Source organism: Calliphora vicina, chromosome 2, assembly GCF_958450345.1.
Source record: "Calliphora vicina chromosome 2, idCalVici1.1, whole genome shotgun sequence".
In the NCBI taxonomy this organism is placed as follows: domain Eukaryota; kingdom Metazoa; phylum Arthropoda; class Insecta; order Diptera; family Calliphoridae; genus Calliphora; species Calliphora vicina.
The window spans coordinates 135878744-135897314 of NC_088781.1; the positions used below are offsets into that span (position 1 = coordinate 135878744).

General features: G+C 30.5%; 2 protein-coding genes across 2 annotated transcripts in view; both read left to right on the forward strand.

Annotated features, from left to right (window-relative positions):
• Positions 1 to 13303, forward strand: part of LOC135950897 (probable serine/threonine-protein kinase pkgA) — a 101753-nt gene extending 88450 nt beyond the window's left edge. Inside the window, exon 3 of the mRNA XM_065500421.1 lies at positions 13211 to 13303. Within this exon, the coding sequence (XP_065356493.1) occupies positions 13211 to 13303 (93 nt within the window). The remainder of the gene's footprint in view (positions 1 to 13210) is intronic.
• LOC135952210 (protein CNPPD1) overlaps positions 1 to 18571 on the forward strand; it is a 526375-nt gene that overhangs the window by 181021 nt on the left and 326783 nt on the right. The window lies entirely within an intron of this gene.

Genomic DNA, 18571 nt, shown 5'->3' on the forward strand with positions numbered 1-18571 from the left:
GTAACCTAGAGTTAAAAGCAAAAAGAGTTTGAAGTTGTTGTATTACTATCGACTCATTCATTAGAAAACTGTTGCAAAGTTTGTGATTTTTTTTTAAGTTTATTAAAAAGTTTTTTTATAACAACTTTTTTTTTATTATTATTTATATCTTTATTTAAATGTGTGTCTTTATTTAAGTTGTTATAATAAGTTTTATGAAAATTTGATTTGAAAGTTGTTCAAAGGTTTTGTGTTTCTTTTTTGATTAATAAAAAGTATAAAAATAAAGTAATTGTAAACTAACAAGCTGTTTGGTATAAATATTTTAAAGAAATATTAATTCAGCTTAGCAAACAGTAATAAAAACAAATAATTACTTAAAGAAATTGTGTTAAAAACCTTGAAATTATATTTATAATTTCCGAATACTTAGAACTAGTTTGTGCGAAATTTTATCATGATTGCCGTATAATCAACATATTTATGACTGTTCAAACAGTATTCGGGGGCACATTTATATGGGGTCTAGGTGAAATCATGCAGCGATTTTTAATGCCAAACAAACCATATCACACAGAGTATTTGTGGACAATTTTAGTTATCTCCTTTCGTTTTGGCCCTATCGTTTTTTTAACAGACAGACAGACGGACGGACATAGCTAGTTCGTCTTAGAAAATTATGAGATCTCACGTTATCAGAAGAAAGATTGGTTCTACGACCAATATTTCGATATGTTACAAACGCAATGAAAAAATCAATATACGCCCCATCATTTTAATCATAGATCTAAAGCGCTAACCGTTCATGATGATTGCCTGGCCAATGTCGTTCTCAAAGGAATATCGACCGATCTACATCAAACCGTGACTTTTCGGGATGCATTTGACGTTCTAGGATCTCATGTGGATTGGTATTTTTTAATGAAAAATAGGATCAGTTTCGAAGTGTTCCAGGACCCATTCAGCAAACACATGAGGCCAAGTTGAGGTTTGTGAAAGGACGAGTTCTTGTGAGCAACTGATGACGCCACCAGCCTAAAAACCACTCCAAACAGTGACTTTTTCGGGATGAACTTGGCGCTCTTGGATCTCATGTGGTTTGGAATCATCCCAAATTCGATAATTTTGTTTGACCACTCATTCATTATTGCTGTAAATAATATTTTTTATGAAAAAAACACAAGTCGTTGTCTATGGTCGTTTACCTTCAGCTTCTGGTTCAGTTGAATTATGTACGAGTGCAAACCCATGCCATGATGCAAAATATTCCAAGTTGTGGTCTGCGAAAGACCGAGTTCTTGTGAGCGACTCATGACGCCATCAGCCTAAAATCCACTCCAAAGATACATTTGACGCTCTTGGATCTGAAGTGGATTGGAATCGTCCTAAATTCGAAAATTTTATTTAAAAAATCGGTCTTATCACTGAAGATGTTTTTGGAGGAAACTTGAGGTCAGTTTTGAACTGCTCCAGGGCCTACTCATTGAACACATGTCGTTGTCTATGGTCGTTTACCTTCAGCTCCTGCGTCAGTTGAATTTTGTACGAGTGCAAACCCATGTCATGAGGCAAAAACTTCCAAGTTGTGGTTTGTGGAAGACCGAGTTTTTGTGAGCGACTAATGATGCCACCAGCCTGAAATCCACTCTAAATATTGAGTATGAATTTGGCTCTCTTGGATCTCATGTGGATTAATATCGTCCCAAATTCGAAACTCAGAAATGAACCTCATCGCTGAAAATGATTTTTTGAAGGAAAATAAGGGTCAGTTTCCAAGGGCTCCAGGGCCCATTCAGCAAATACACGTCGTTGTCTATGGTCGTTTACCTACAGCTTCTGACTCAGTTGATTTTTGTACAAATGCATGCCCAAGTCACAATGCAAAATTTGCCAATGATTGTGAGCGACTGATGAAGCCACCAGCCTAAAATCCACACCAAACAGTAACTTTTCCGGGATGCATTTGACGCTCTTGTATCTCTTGTGGATTGGTAACGTCCAAAATTCGAAAATTTTGTTAGTTGACGTACCCATTTAATCATTATCGCTGAATATGATTTTTTGATGAAAATTAAGGTCAGTTTCCAAGTGCTCCAGGGACCATTAAGCAAATGATCGTTGAATTTTGTGCGAGTGCAAGCCCAAGTCACGATGAAAAATTTGTGGTCTGCGAAAGGCAGAGTTCTTGTAGCTGACTGATGATGCCGCCAGCCTAAAATCCATACCAAATCCGCCCAATATCTAAAGCATTTGATGCTCTTGGATCTCATGGGGATTGGTATCGTCCCAAATTCGAAAATTTAGTTAGCTGACGTACCCATTCATTCAGATCACGATGCAAAATTCGGCAAGGTGTGGTGTGCTCTTAGTTCTTAGGAGCGACGCGAAATCTACTACTTCCGATTCTCCTGCACACACTCGTGAACAGCAACGATATTTTCGACAGATCTTGCGTTTCGTATTCATACTGGTGTAGGTTCATTGATTACTGAAGCAGTGAACTAAAATTTATGCAACACACCGCGAATAATGCTCTCGGTAAGTAGATTAAATTGACCGAACAGAACACTATTTTTATACCCTTCACCATGAGTGACAAGGGTATATATAAGTTTGTCATTCCGTTTGTAATTTCCACATTTTTCATTTGCGACCCCATAAAGTATATATATTCTGGATCGTTATAGATAGCGGAATCGATATAGCCATGTCCGTCTGTCCGTCTGTCCGTCTGTGTGTTGAAATCAACTTTCCGAAGCCCCCAAATAACTTACATACACGATTCATACATCAATATCTCCGAAATTCTTCCGCCTCGGTCGCTATTTAAAATCGAGAAAATCGGTCCACAAATGGCTGAGATATAAGGAAAACAATAGGACAACCTCGATTTTTGACCTATTTTTTTACCTATATCTGGATTACTAAGTCATTAATATAGACAATATGGATATCTAATGATAGATATTTCAAAGACCTTTGCAACGACGTATATAAGACCATAGTAAGTTGGACATACAATGGGTAAAAATCGGAAAAAAATATTTTTTAACCCGAATTTTTTTTTCATCAAAAATTTTTTTTTGTCATAAATTCTTTTTCCAAAAAAATTAATTAAAGAAATTTAAAAAAAAAAATTTTTAAAAAAAATTAAAAAACAATTTGGAAAAAAAAATTTTAAAACTTTAAAAAAAATTTGGATTTTGTTTAAATAAAAATATTTAAAAAAAAAATATTTTTAAGTATAATTTGGTGAAGGGTATATAAGATTCGGCACAGCCGAATATAGCTCTCTTACTTGTTGGTAAAACAATTTTATCATTTCCGACCCCACAAAGTGTATATATTCAGGATCGTTATAGATAGCGGTGACGATATTGCTGAAATCAACTTTTCGTATCCCACAAATAACTCACATACATGATTCATACATCAATATAAACGCTATAGATCCGGTTCGGTTACTATTTAAAATCGTGAAAACCGTCACAAAAATGGCTGATCTATAAGGAAAAACCCAGGACAATCTCGATTTTCGACCTATTTATGAACTATATCTGGATTACTAAGTCATTACTATAGACAATATGGATAGCTAATGATAGTTATTTCAAAGTCATTTGCAACGACGTATATATATAAGGCCATAGTAAGTCGGATCTACAATTGGTCAAACTCGGGAAAAATATTTTTTTAACCCGAATTTTTTTTTCACCAAAAAAAGTTTCAATCTAATTTTTTCATTAAAAATTTAAAAAAAAAATTTGAAAATAAATTTGAAATGAAAATTTTGCCATAAAATTTTTTAATAAAAATTAAAAAAAAAATTTGAATTAAAAATTTTGCAATGAAAATTAAAAAAAGAAACTGTTGACCTCATATTAAACATTTTTATTTTAAAGTGTAGAATTTGGTGAAGGGTATATAAGATTCGGCACAGCCGAATAAGGCTCCCTTAATTGTTTTTATTAACACTTTACTGACCATATATGTAGCAACAATTCGTGAATTTGGTTGCATTTGTCTTTAAATTTAATTAATTTTAAATATTATCTTTATTTCCTTTATAAACATTTAACTGTATTTTTCACAATTTTAAATTAGTAAATCTTATCTTGCAAAAATATGCTTAGTAAGCAAGTTTTGGGCTGTTTCATTTTAGAGAGCAGCAGCAGCATTAGACTAGACTAGTCTGCTACGTGATGCCCAAATAATACTACGTAGACATAATCGAAAACTATTTAAACACGTAGCAAAATATACTGCAGTATCAGTCTAAAATTAGGAGTATTTCCTATTTTCTAAATATTATTTTGTTTTTTTTTCCTTTTTTTTAATAAAGAGAATAAAAAAGTAACTAAATTCAAGGTTTGGCCATGTTTACTTAGAAAATAATATATATATTTTATACTTCTTCATATATAAGAATGTTTATTTATATTTTGCCCAAAAAAAAGGCTCAAGTTCATTGTCAAAAATAATAATACAATTCACTGCCACACATAGTTGTTGTGTGTTACACAATAAAATGCCTAAGGAAGTGAAGCAAAACACTAAAGAATAAACTTTATATATTCTTGGTACAATGAACAAAGTACGACGAGTATTTACTAGTTTTTTTTAGGTTCATAAAAATAGTTAAGGTTTAGGTTTTGCATATAAAATAGCATGGCTTGATTATTTGCTTGTTGAAAGAAAATATGAAAAATGTTTTTTGGGTGAAAAACTTTTGGTTTTTTTTTCGCAGTTATATATGAAGAACATTTTAACAATGAAAATTATCAACGTTTTTATGTATATAAAAAAAAACAAGTAAGAGAGCTATATTCGGCTGTGTAGAACGTTATATACCCTTTAGCATATTTTACTTTAAAATAAAAATTTAAAAAAAATTTTTTTTTTTATTTTTCATGTAATATTAATTTTTTTTTAAATTTTTTAGTGAAAAAATTTTATGCAAAATATTTTTTTTTAAAAATTTTTTTTTAATATTTTTATCAAATATTTTTTTTTAAAAAATTTTTTAAATTTATTTTTTTTAATTTATTAGTGCAAAAAATTTTATAATAAAAATGTTTTTTTTATGAAAAAAAAATTCGGTTTAAAAAATATTTTTCCCGATTTTGACCCATTGTAGGTCCGAGTTACTATGGCATTATATTCGCAAAGTTCTTGGAAATATCTATCATTTGATATCCATATTGTCTATATTAATGACTTAGTAATCCAGATATAGGTCAAAAATAGGTAAAAAATCGAGGGCGTCCTGGTTTTTTCCTTATATCTCAGCCATTTGTGGGCCGATTTTCTCGATTTTAAATAGTAATCGAACCGGGTCTATTGCGAATATATTGATGTATGAATCATGCATGTAAGTTATTTGGGGGATACGGAAAGGTGATTTCAACATACATACATGTATAAATCATGACAGACGGATTAAAACTACCAAGCATTACAGTCTTAAGATCAGTGGTCGCCACTCATAGCCACCAGGGGCAAACTCGATTGACTTATTCACAAGTAAACAACATGAATTTCAACGTATATTCAATAACATTATTGAATAACAAATATGTTAATTATACCTCAAAAATACTATCACAATTTAAGTATTAATCTATTATGTTCTCTTTATGCCTCTCTCTGCTTTAAATACCAATTGTTTTCTTCCAATTTTGTCGCTTAACATTGTTATACTATTTAAATAAAGTTAAGCTTACTTTTCAGCTTTATTTTGAAGCTTTTCAGCATTTCTTGTTAAGACTACGTGCCTTACACTTTTAACGTAGTTAAGTAGAAAAAATTTTCACAAAATTTCTGCTACGTGTGCGAACAAAACGAAAACGTGTCAGTCGATGACATTTTGTTTTTTGTTTTTTTGCGAACAGTATTAAAACGCAAAAACAAATGTGTTGAAATTTAAGCAGAAATAAAACGGTAACACGTAATAATGGAAGAGAAAAAGTTTTTAATTTTATTTTCATAATTTCTAGTTAAATTAAGGCAAATAAAAAAAATGCTTAAATTTTATTAAATAAATTTTTAGATTTTGGAAAATGCCAAACCCTTTTTATAACCTTTAAGATGTAATTTCTACATTTTTCATTTGTGAACACACAAAATATATATATTCGGGATCATTAAAGATAGCAGAGTCAATATAGCCATGCCCGTCTGTATGTTGAAATCAACTTTCCGTAGACCCCAAATAAATTACATAAGGAGTGAGATCGAAAAATTCTTAACACACGTTTTTCATTACATTTTTTAACCCAAGTATTATTTGAATTTTTTTTTGATCAAGTTACCTTTGAAAAACATGTCAGTTATTATGTGTAATGTCAATTATATTAATTTTTTTGTTAATCTGATTAAAATGAGTGACCAGAAAAAAGTGCGTACTGAAATTATTAAATATTTTCAACAAAACCCAACTTGGTCTTACAAAAAGTTGGCCAAGCATACAAAGGTCTGCCGTCAAACTGTTTCCAATGTTATTAAACAGTACCGGGAGAACTTGTCAGTTGATAGAAAACCTGGTTCAGGTAGAAGGAATGGTCCACATGATGTTTCTAAAGCCAAAAAAATAGAACGCATTTTCAAAAGAGCTCCCAACACATCCGGTAGGAAAGCAGCCCGGTTAGCTCAGTGCTCGGACTATTTGGTACGAAAAGTTAAAGCTAATGCAGGTTTAAAAACATACAAGGCTCAAAAAGTTCCTGACAGGAACGCTACTAAAAATTTAGAGGCCAAAAACAGAGCACGGAAATTGAAGTCAAGTTTTATAAAAAAATATTCTTGCTGCATAATGGATGACGAAACGTATGTTCTGGCAGATTTTTCGCAACTTCCAGGTCAAAAATTTTATGTTGCTGATGTTCGAGGGAATGTTGAAGAAAAGTTTAGGACCCAAAAGCAGACAAAATTTCCCAGAAAGTTCTTGGTATGGCAAGCAATATGCAGTTGCGGCAAAAGAAGCCACTCATTTGTTACAACGGGCTCTATAAATACCGAAATTTACATCAAGGAATGTTTACAAAAAAGGCTGCTTCCATTCATAAGACTTCATAATGTGTCCACTTATTTTTGGCCTGACTTGGCATCCTGTCACTATGGCAAACAAGCCCTTGAGTGGTACAAGAACAATAATGTGGTATTTGTACCAAGAGATGCAAATCCTCCAAACTGCCCGGAGCTAAGGCCAGTGGAGAGATATTGGGCTCTTGTTAAAAGAGAATTGAAGAGTACAAAAAAGGTGTCCAAAAGTGTGGTAGATTTTAAACGGAGATGGACTACATGTTCGAGCAAAGTGACAGAAAGCACTATAAAAACGTTAATGGAAGGGTTTCCGAAAAAGGTTCAAAATTTCATCACTAGTGATTAAAACTATAAAAATAATTTTTTTTGTAAATTGTAATAATAATTTCAATCAAATAAAAAAAAAATTAAAGCTGTAAGTTTAGTGGTTTCTTTTTTATAAACATATATGTATGTTAAGAATTTTTCGATCTCACTCCTTACATGATTGATACACCAATATATCCACTATAGACCCGGTTCGGTTGCTATTTAAAGTCGCGAAAATCGGCCCACAAATGGCTGAGATATAAGGAAAAATCCAGGATAACCTCTATTTTTTATCTATATCTGGATTACTAACTCATTAATATAGACAATATGGATAGAATCTAACGATAGATATTTCCTTTACAAAGGAGTATATAACGTACGGACCTATAATGGGTCAAAATCGGGAAAAAATATTTTTTTCTCGAATTTTTTTTTCATCAAAAAAAATTATTTTGTCACAAATTTTTTTCAATAATTTACAAAAAAAAAAAAAAATTTAAAAGAAATAAAAAATTTAAAAAAGTTATTTTTATACCCAGTGGGGGGGGGGATCTGAAAAAAAGTAGAAATAAATCTGTAACTTCTAAACGAATTTAATAAAATTTCCCATGACGATAAAGGAGGTATTGATAACATTAAGTTTTGAATTTGGGCTTATAACACCAAGGGGGGCCGAGCCACAGTGCCCCAAAATGCACCTCGGGTATATAAAAAATTAAAAATGATGCCAAATTTTTGTTTGCGATCCGAAAGATTTGCGATTTGAAAGATTTTTATATATATAGAATCTACTAGACGAGATCTACAAAAAAACATTACTTTAGCCATATATTATCTCTTATAGTTTGCGAGTTATTCGCATTTGAAAAGTAAAATTTTATTTTATTTACCTACCTTCGTCTGGTTTTTTGCTAATAACGGATCCAATTCTTACCCGATTTTCTTGAAATATAATTTTTGAATTAACAAGACATGTAGTAATAATAGTAGGAAAGAATTGTTTAAAAACCTCTACTGAGTCAAAAGTTATGGGCATTAAAATTTAAAAAGAATAAAAAAGTCGTTTTTTCGCCATTTTTTTTTTTTCAAAAAAGTACTTACATTAATTTTAAATTATACAGAAAATAAGAAAAATATAAATAGTGTATTTATATTTTTCTGAAAGACAACATTTCGGGAAATATTATAAAAGCAAAGTAATATCAAAATTCGTATTATTCCGTGGTCCAGAGCCTTCCGAAGTAGACCTATTTTTTTATATAAATTTCAACTTAAGACAACATTATCTCAAATCGCATAGCTGCTTTCAAAAAATTAAGACCTTTTTTGTGTGTCCCAATATGTTCTTCAATATTGTGCAAAGGGATTTCATAGCCCAGTGCTTAATGCCTTCAATAAATCAAAAAATCTAAAAAATCTTAATTTTGGGATTTTTGGAAAGTTTTTTGGGAATTGTGGGATTGTCATTAACAATTCACAAATATCTTTGGATTTGGATATTTTTGGATTTGGATTAAACGTTTCTATATAAGTGTAAAATTTCATTAAAAACGATTCATAAACAAAACTTTTATTGCATTTTAAAAATTAAAATTTTCCAAAAAAAATCAGCTATAATTGTTTATTCCCATATTTTTGAAAAAAGTCTTCTATAAATTTTTTAATTCTTAAAATTTTTTTACATTTTTGAAAAGAGGACATAATTTCCAACACCTTGATATATAATATGTAAAGTATACCGATCAACTTAGAATCACTTTCTGAGTCGATTAAACGATGTCCGTCCCTCCGTCTGGCTGTCCATGTAAACCTTGTGCGCAGAGTACAGATCGCAATTTTAAAGATGTTTCGATCAAATTTGGTACATATTATTTTTTCGGCCCCAGGACCAAGCCTATTGAAACTGGCTGAAATCGGTCCATTATATCACCTAGCCCTCATACAAATGTCCTTCCGAAATTGGACTTTATAGGTCATAAATGCTTAATTTATATATGTATGTCCACAAATTCCGCTCCAAATAAGTTTTATATATACAAAATTCATGTCACCAAATTTTGTTACGATCGGTCCATAATTAGTCATAGCTCCCATATAGACCCGCTTCCGAAAATCACTTTAACGTGCATAAATCGCTTAAAAATGTTGGTATACTCACAAAATTCAACATAGTTAACTTTAATATAGACATAAATCACACGACCTAATTTCATGGTGATCGGTCCATAATTGGTCATAGCTCCCATATAAGACCCACTTCCGAAAATCACTCAAAAATATAAATTATTGAAATTTTAAAAGAAAAATGTTTTTGCTCTTTTACTTAGTGTTTAAACTTGTTTTTAAACGGAAATATAACCTTGAATTTTGAACGGTTTGCTACCTATGGACCTAAACAGGAGAAAAAATTTAAAAAAAATCGAATTTTTTAAAGGTTTTTTGCGATTTTGTTCAATAAGATGAAGTTTTTTTGTTTTTATTTGTTCACAATTTTTGTTCTTTATGACAAGGGCTATAACTTTGCCTCAGAAAGTAAATCAAAATTCCTAACTATTTGCAATATATGAGCCTGAGAAAATGATCACTTTTTGGCAAAAATGACACCACGACCCCAAATATACCGATCGACTTTGAATCACTTTCTGAGTCGATTAAACGATGTCCGTCCGTCCGTCTGGCTGTCCATGTAAACCTTGTGCGCAGAGTACAGGTCGCAATTTTGAAGATATTTCGATGAAATTTGGTACATATTATTTTTTCGGCCCCAGGACCACGCCTATCGAAACTGGCTGAAATCAGTCCATTATTTCACCTAGTCCCCATACAAATGTCCTTCCGAAATTGGACTTTATAGGTCATAAATGCTTAATTTATATATGTATGTCCACAAATTCCGCTCCAAATAAGTTTTATATATACAAAATTCATGTCACAAAATTTTGTTACGATCGGTCCATAATTAGTCATAGCTCCCATAGAGAACCGCTTCCGAAAATCACTTTAACATGCATAAATCGCTTAAAAATGGTGGTAGACACACAAAATTCAACATAATTAACTTTAATATAGATATAAATCACACGACCTAATTTCATGGTGATCGGTCCATAATTGGTCATAGCTCCCATATAAGGCCCACTTCCAAAAATCATTCAAAAACATAAATTATTGAAATTTTAAAAGAAAAATGTTTTTGCACTTTTACTTAGTGTTTAAACTTGTTTTTAAACGGAAATATAACCTTGAATTTTGAACGGTTTGCTACCTATGGACCTAAACAGGAGAAAAAATTTAAAAAAAATCGAATTTTTTTAAGTTTTTTGTGATTTTGATCTTGAAGATGAAGTTTTTTTGGTTTTATATGTTCACAATTTTTGTTCTTTATGACAAGGGCTACAACATTGCCTCAGAGAGTAAATCAAAATTCTGAACTGTTTGCAAGATATGAGCCTGAGAAAATGATCACTTTTTTGAAAAAATGACACTAAGGCCCCAAATCATTGGGGGCCCATAAAAAAAGTGCATGACTTTGAGCAAAACTGGGAGCCACGTGTCTTTTTTGTTGGTCTTTTATCACGTAGTGGTGCCCTTATATGGTTATATTTATCATGTTCAACTGTATTATTAATAAATTCATATTCAAATTAATAAATTTAAATTCAGATTTATTTTTACTGAATTCAAATTCGCAACAAAATGCAGCTCATTATTTTTTACAAGAAAAATTCCTTTATGATTATGACTCTTTAAAAAAAAAATGTTGTCTAGTAACCTATTTCTCTAGCTGAATTACATCAAATTCTAAGTAATTGTAACATTTCTTTTATCATGCCGCTAGTTATAAGCAGCTTTAGTGATTTATTTGTTTAATAAGGCAACATTTGTAGTTTATTTTTTTTTTAAATAAAAAACATAAATTGTCAATTAAATATTTGCTTTTATAAAGCCGTAAAGCAGCTATTTACTCCCTTTCTTTTGTAGAACAAATAAAAAAAATGGGAAAATATTTTTCAGACTGTTATAAATTTTCACAAAATTAACCGCACATTTGTAAGCCACAACTTTTTTTTTTTGGTTGGCAGTCATCATGTTTTGCAGCTATACTTGACGACTTTGTTTGCAAGTAACTTTTAGAGCGAATTAAGCCGTTTAACTACTTATACAAATGATATGAACTCACAAAACTCATTGAGCGAGTTTTACTTGTGCCTCCAAAAAAGAAAGAAAAAAAAACGAAATAATTCCCCAAACAATTGTTAATCGTTAGTCATTTGTTATTAAAGTTAAACAAGAGCAAGGCTGGAAGCCTACAGAGCGACAGAGAGGGAAAGGTTACACAAAGTCAGCAAACTTTTGGCAAAAATTGTAAAAATGTCACCGAAATTCTAAAAACTCCATTGCAAAAGGTCTCAATCAATTTTGTTAATACCTAACAATTGTTTCCAAAAGTCTCCATTTCCTCTTACCCTTAACCTTACTCTTGTACGTTTTCTCTCTCTCTTTCTCACTCTCTTTTTCTTCCGTTAAGTATGCATAAATTATGCACTGGTTGGTAATTATTCTTAAATGCACTCACTTATGCATTCAACGGAAACGGAAATAGTTTGGTTAGAGTTTTCTGGGTGGTATTATTTATAACTGAACAATGGCAAATGCTGCAGGCTTTTAATGCTGCTTTTATTTTTCTGTTTTTTCGGTTGCAGTAAGTATTTATAATTTTTGTTGGTTTCCAATAAAATGCAAAAGGTTTCAAACATAAATCTTGCCAACGGAAATATTTTATGATGGGTTTTTTTTGTGTGTGTGTGTTATTGCTGCTGTGTAAAGGATAAATAAGGAAAATTGGTTTTCCATTTGGTATTGGTAGCGTAATGAAATACAGGTGCCAGTGACGGCGGTTTAAAGTTTTAAAACAAATTTATTTAAGCAAAAATTCAGTTTTTTTACAATTAAGCAAAACAATTCAATTAAATAAATAAAATGGCTTTAAATATTTGATTAAAGTCAATAAAAAACTTCTATTTTTATACCGTTCCCTTTGTAATTTCTACATTTTTCATTTTCGTATAAATATTCTGCCTGTCTGTATGTTGAAATCAACTTTCCGTAGGCCCCAAATAATTTACATAAATGATTCATACATCAATATATCCACTATAGTCCCAGTTCAGCTGCTATTTAAAATCGAGAAAATCGGCCCACAAATAGCTAAGATATAAGCAAAAAACCACGACAACCTCGATTATTGAACCATCCCTTGCTAAACTTTACAGAACACATGCTGGAAGGTTAAATCTGGCTTAAATTTTGGTCTACCCTTTAAAATAATAAAGCTTAACTGCATGTAATTATTATTTGCTTGGCCAAAAAATCCATAATTTAAGCTAAATATTATACCGGCTAAGCTAAATGACAATTTAGTTTATATAATTGATATTTAATTATTTAAATATAAACAAAATTTTATCTGCTGTCTAAATATGTTCAATATGTATTGTATTGTATTATAATGGAAAACTTAAAAATAATAACCTGTCATTTGGCTTTTAATTTCCTCCTTCCTGTTTCTCTCTCTCTATCTCTCACTTAGCTAACATTTAAATTTATATGTTTTGTATTTATTTCCATTTGTTAAATGGAAAACGATGATGCCACAATTAAATGTATATTCCTGTAACATTTTCAATTAAATATACATTTCATAAACAAACTGTTGACTCTGTAGTTTTAGTTGTTGCTGTTGCTGTGGCTGCCACAAACGTTTGGCAATATGGAAAATACACGCCCTCGTTTAAAAACTTTATAACCAAATAATAATCATTCTACATGCTACATAGTATTTACAACAAATTTTAACATATAGTTTATTTATACTTAGACACAACAACAGCAACAACAACAACTTATGCAACTTACACGTGTCATAGGTAAAAACATGTATGAAACCTGTACAACAGTAAAAAGGCTTTGAGCTAAAACTGTAACCCAGCTAATATTTCCTTAAATTTTGAAAGTAACTTTTACAAAATTTTAAATTTAATTAAGATTTTCTGTATGCATCAAATGGAAAATGTAAAGCTAAATGTTATTTTGCTGATTCATTTAAGTTTTATTGTTATTTACAGCTTCCTTTCAATTATTTTGGAATTATACTGCTATTCAGCTGAATTTGAAGTTTTGATCATTTATTAAGACAAATATAGAAAACTTATTTTTATTTTATATGTTTCACATTGCTGAGCCGTATTAAACCTAATTCAGCTTAGCTGAATAGTACTAATGTTTAAATTTTACTAAATATCAACCTATTTTGTCACATTAAATCTAATTCAGCTTAGCTGAATTGCGCTAAAGTTTCATTTTATTAAAAATTTACTAAATTCTAACATACTTAACCAATTTAGAACTAATTCAGCAGGGCTGAATTGCGCTAAAGTTTTATTTTATAACATTTTTAAGAGTTTCTAATATTTTAAAACTAATTCAGCTAAGCTGAATTCAATATTTTTATTTCACTTAAGCTTAAAACTCATATTTTAAAATATTTCATCAAGCTTATATAAAATTATTGAAGCTTAATAACATTCAGCTAAACTAAATCTAATTCAGCCAGGCTGAATTGCGAAAATACTTGCTGATGATGATTTTGTATATGATCTAAACAATTTTAATGCAATTCAGCTAGCTGAATTCAATTTAAAGTTTCATTTTATTAAAAATTTACTATATTCTAACATATTTAACCACTTTAGCCCTAATTCAGCTAGGCTGAATTGCGCTAAAGTTTTATTTTATGACATTTTTAATAGTTTCTTATATTTTAAAACTAATTCAGCTGGGCTGAATTCAATATTCTTATTATTATATCACTTAAGCTGAAAATATATATTTTAAAATATTTCATCAAACTTATTTGAAATTATTGAAGCTTAATAACATTCAGCTAAACTAAATCTAATTCAAGGCTGAATTGCGAAAATACTTGCTGATGATGATTTTGTATATGATCTAAACAATTTTAATGCAATTCAGCTAGCTAGAATTCAATTTAAAACCCTTTCAGCTTGGCTGAATTGTGCAAAAGTTTTATTTTATGAAATTTTTAATAGTTTCTTATATTTTAAAACTAATTCAGCTAAGGCTGAATTGCAAAAATACCAGCTGATGATGATTTTTTATATGATTTAAACAATTTTAATGCAATTCAGCTAGCTGAATTCAATTTACAGTTTCATTTTATCAAAAATTTACTAAATTCTAACATATTTAATCAATTTAGAAGTAATTCAGCTGGGCTGAATTGCGCTAAAGTTTTATTTTATGAATTATTGAAGCTTAAAAATATTAAGCTTAACTAAATCTAATTCAGCTAGGCTGAATTGATGATTCTAACATATTTAACCAATTTAGACTTAATTCAGCTAGGCTGAATTGCTCTAAAATTTTATTCTATGACATTTTTAATAGTTTCTTATATTTTAAAATTAATTCAGCTAGGCTGAATTCAATATTATTATTTCGCTTAAGCTGAAAATTCATAATTTAAAATATTTCATCAAAGTTATTTAAAAGTATTCAAGCTTAATAATATTCAGCTAAACTAAATCTAATTCAGCTAAGCTGAATTGCAAAAATACCAGCTGGAGATGATTTTTTATATGATTTAAACAATTTTAATGCAATTCAGCTAGCTGAATTCAACTCAAAACCATTTTATATAGTATATAACTTAATATTGTACTATTTTGCTAATTTATACCTAATTCAGCTTAGCTGAATTGATATAAAACCATTTATATTGGATTTTATATATGATTTAAACAATTTTAAATTAATTCAGCTCAGCTGAATTCAGTTTTAAGCCATTTATATCATATAATCGGAAGTCAACGTTGATTAAAATCAATAAAATTGTGTAACTGAACAATTGCATAGCTGAATTCAATTAATATTGGCTTAAATTAAAAAACAACTTAAAAATTCTATAATTTATTTAAAGTTTTAACAATTAACTGCAATTCAGCTAAGCTTAATTAAGAAATAATAACATTTAAATGGTTTTTGTTATGTTGCAAATGTTTGCTGGGTTTTTATGACAGTGTGTATGTGTTTGAACAGACGATATCAAAAACATATTAAACCGACAAAAACACTGAAACACATTTTCACATTTGAAAGACTCTCCAAACGAAACTACTGGCAACTATTACACAGACAACAGCTACAAATACACATCCAAATATAAAAAAAGAGACACAGATAGGTTAAATAAAAACAACTGAACTCAAAACATTACAATTTTCTTTTACTCATACAAACTTACACATATTTATTTAACCCTACACATACTCGTACGTATCTGTATGTATAAACTTATACAAGTTTAAGTAAAAGCTGGTGTATCGTTATTTTTGTATTTTGTTTATTGTCTATATCCTTGTACACACACTCAAACACACTCCCCAACATATACTTTTTGTTAGTATGTATTTTCCAAAAGGATTTCTCTATTGTCACCGTGACATATCCATGTGACTCATTCTTTCATACCTACATTTCCGGGGATTTTCATTTGTAATTAAAGCTTTAGCTGAAAATGTTGTTTGTTGCTGGCTTTTCCAACTTCAACTCCATCTCTTACTATTGTTATTACGTTTTGTTGTTTTCTTACCAATATCTCTCTCTTTTTTTCTCTCTATTTTTTGACAATGTTTAAAATGTTATACAAATGTATTAGTAGAAAGGATTTTTACGCTATGATGTTGTCATACGTACATATGTGTAACTGTGAATGACAAGTTAAATTTCGAAAATAGCAATTTCTGTTTTTGTGTTTTTTTTTCATTTTTCCATTACAAATAAATACAAAACAAAAATCTCTATAAATTTTAGAAACAATGCGAAAAATAACACAGCAAGGAAAAACAATGTGGAGCAGGGAAATACAAATATTTTCATTAAGATACGACTAGAGGATTGTATGGGATTTTTTGGGGCTTTTGTTGGAAAATCGAAAAATTTATTGAAATGTTAGTGGCTTTAAATATTTATTATAAAGGCAAAGGGAAAATAAAAGTAAATTAAAGGAAAAATACAGATATAAGGCAATAAATTTGATATTAAATGAAATACAGTAATTTAATACTTACATACAGAAACAGTTCAATTCTAGCTCAGGTTTTATTTCAGGTTCTAGTTTAGGTTCTAGTTCAGGTTCTAGCTCAGGTTCTGGCTCAGGATCTACTTCAGGTTCTAGTTCAGGTTCCAGTTAAGTTCTAGTTCAGGTTCTAGTTCAGGTTCTAGTTCAGGTTCTAGCTCAGGTTCCAGTTCAGGCTCTAGCTAAGGTTCAGGATCTAATTCAGGTTCCAGTTCAGGATCTAGTTAAGTTCTAGTTCAGGTTCTAGCTTAGGTTTTAGTTGCAGTTCAGGATCTAGTTCAGGTTCTAGTTAAGTTCTAGTTCTGTTCTAGTTCTGTTCTAGTTCTGTTCTAGTTCTGTTCTAGTTCTGTTCTAGTTCTGTTCTAGTTCTGGTCTAGTTCTGTTCTAGTTCTGTTCTAGTTCTGTTCTAGTTCTGTTCTAGTTCTGTTCTAGTTCTGTTCTAGTTCTGTTCTAGTTCTGTTCTAGTTCTGTTCTAGTTCTGTTCTAGTTCTGTTCTAGTTCTGTTCTAGTTCTGTTCTAGTTCTGTTCTAGTTCTGTTCTAGTTCTGTTCTAGTTCTGTTCTAGTTCTGTTCTAGTTCTGTTCTAGTTCTGTTCTAGTTCTGTTCTAGTTCTGTTCTAGTTCTGTTCTAGTTCTGTTCTAGTTCTGTTCTAGTTCTGTTCTAGTTCTGTTCTAGTTCTGTTCTAGTTCTGTTCTAGTTCTGTTCTAGTTCTGTTCTAGTTCTGTTCTAGTTCTGTTCTAGTTCTGTTCTAGTTCTGTTCTAGTTCTGTTCTAGTTCTGTTCTAGTTCTGTTCTAGTTCTGTTCTAGTTCTGTTCTAGTTCTGTTCTAGTTCTGTTCTAGTTCTGTTCTAGTTCTGTTCTAGTTCTGTTCTAGTTCTGTTCTAGTTCTGTTCTAGTTCTGTTCTAGTTCTGTTCTAGTTCTGTTCTAGTTCTGTTCTAGTTCTGTTCTAGTTCTGTTCTAGTTCTGTTCTAGTTCTGTTCTAGTTCTGTTCTAGTTCTGTTCTAGTTCTGTTCTAGTTCTGTTCTAGTTCTGTTCTAGTTCTGTTCTAGTTCTGTTCTAGTTCTGTTCTAGTTCTGTTCTAGTTCTGTTCTAGTTCTGTTCTAGTTCTGTTCTAGTTCTGTTCTAGTTCTGTTCTAGTTCTGTTCTAGTTCTGTTCTAGTTCTGTTCTAGTTCTGTTCTAGTTCTGTTCTAGTTCTGTTCTAGTTCTGTTCTAGTTCTGTTCTAGTTCTGTTCTAGTTCTGTTCTAGTTCTGTTCTAGTTCTGTTCTGTTCTAGTTCTGTTCTAGTTCTGTTCTAGTTCTGTTCTAGTTCTGTTCTAGTTCTAGTTCTAGTTCTGTTCTAGTTCTGTTCTAGTTCTGTTCTAGTTCTGTTCTAGTTCTGTTCTAGTTCTGTTCTAGTTCTGTTCTAGTTCTGTTCTAGTTCTAGTTCTGTTCTAGTTCTGTTCTAGTTCTGTTCTAGTTCTGTTCTAGTTCTGTTCTAGTTCTGTTCTAGTTCTGTTCTAGTTCTGTTCTAGTTCTGTTCTAGTTCTGTTCTAGTTCTGTTCTAGTTCTGTTCTAGTTCTGTTCTAGTTCTGTTCTAGTTCTGTTCTAGTTCTGTTCTAGTTCTGTTCTAGTTCTGTTCTAGTTCTGTTCTAGTTCTGTTCTAGTTCTGTTCTAGTTCTGTTCTAGTTCTGTTCTAGTTCTGTTCTAGTTCTGTTCTAGTTCTGTTCTAGTTCAGTTCTTATTTCAATTAGTTTTTCATATTTTTTATTAGTTTTATAGTAAATAATTCTTTTTAAAATCCATTATTTATATGTGAATATTCAACTACTTTTTTCCTAGTGTAATATATTTTTATAACGTTTTTAAAATGACCCCAAAGTCATTTACCATCAATTTAAACTGTCACAGATCAATATCATTTGCTGCTCAGTCTGGTCTATACAATTTAGCAAAATCACGATCGTTTATTTTTGTGATTTCCTTGAAATTGATATTCAATTTATTAAGAAATAGAAATAGACAACAATTATTATGATTTGCATGCAGATGCAAAAAAATCACCTCATCATCATTTTCATTTAAGGCAAAATAACAATAGAAACG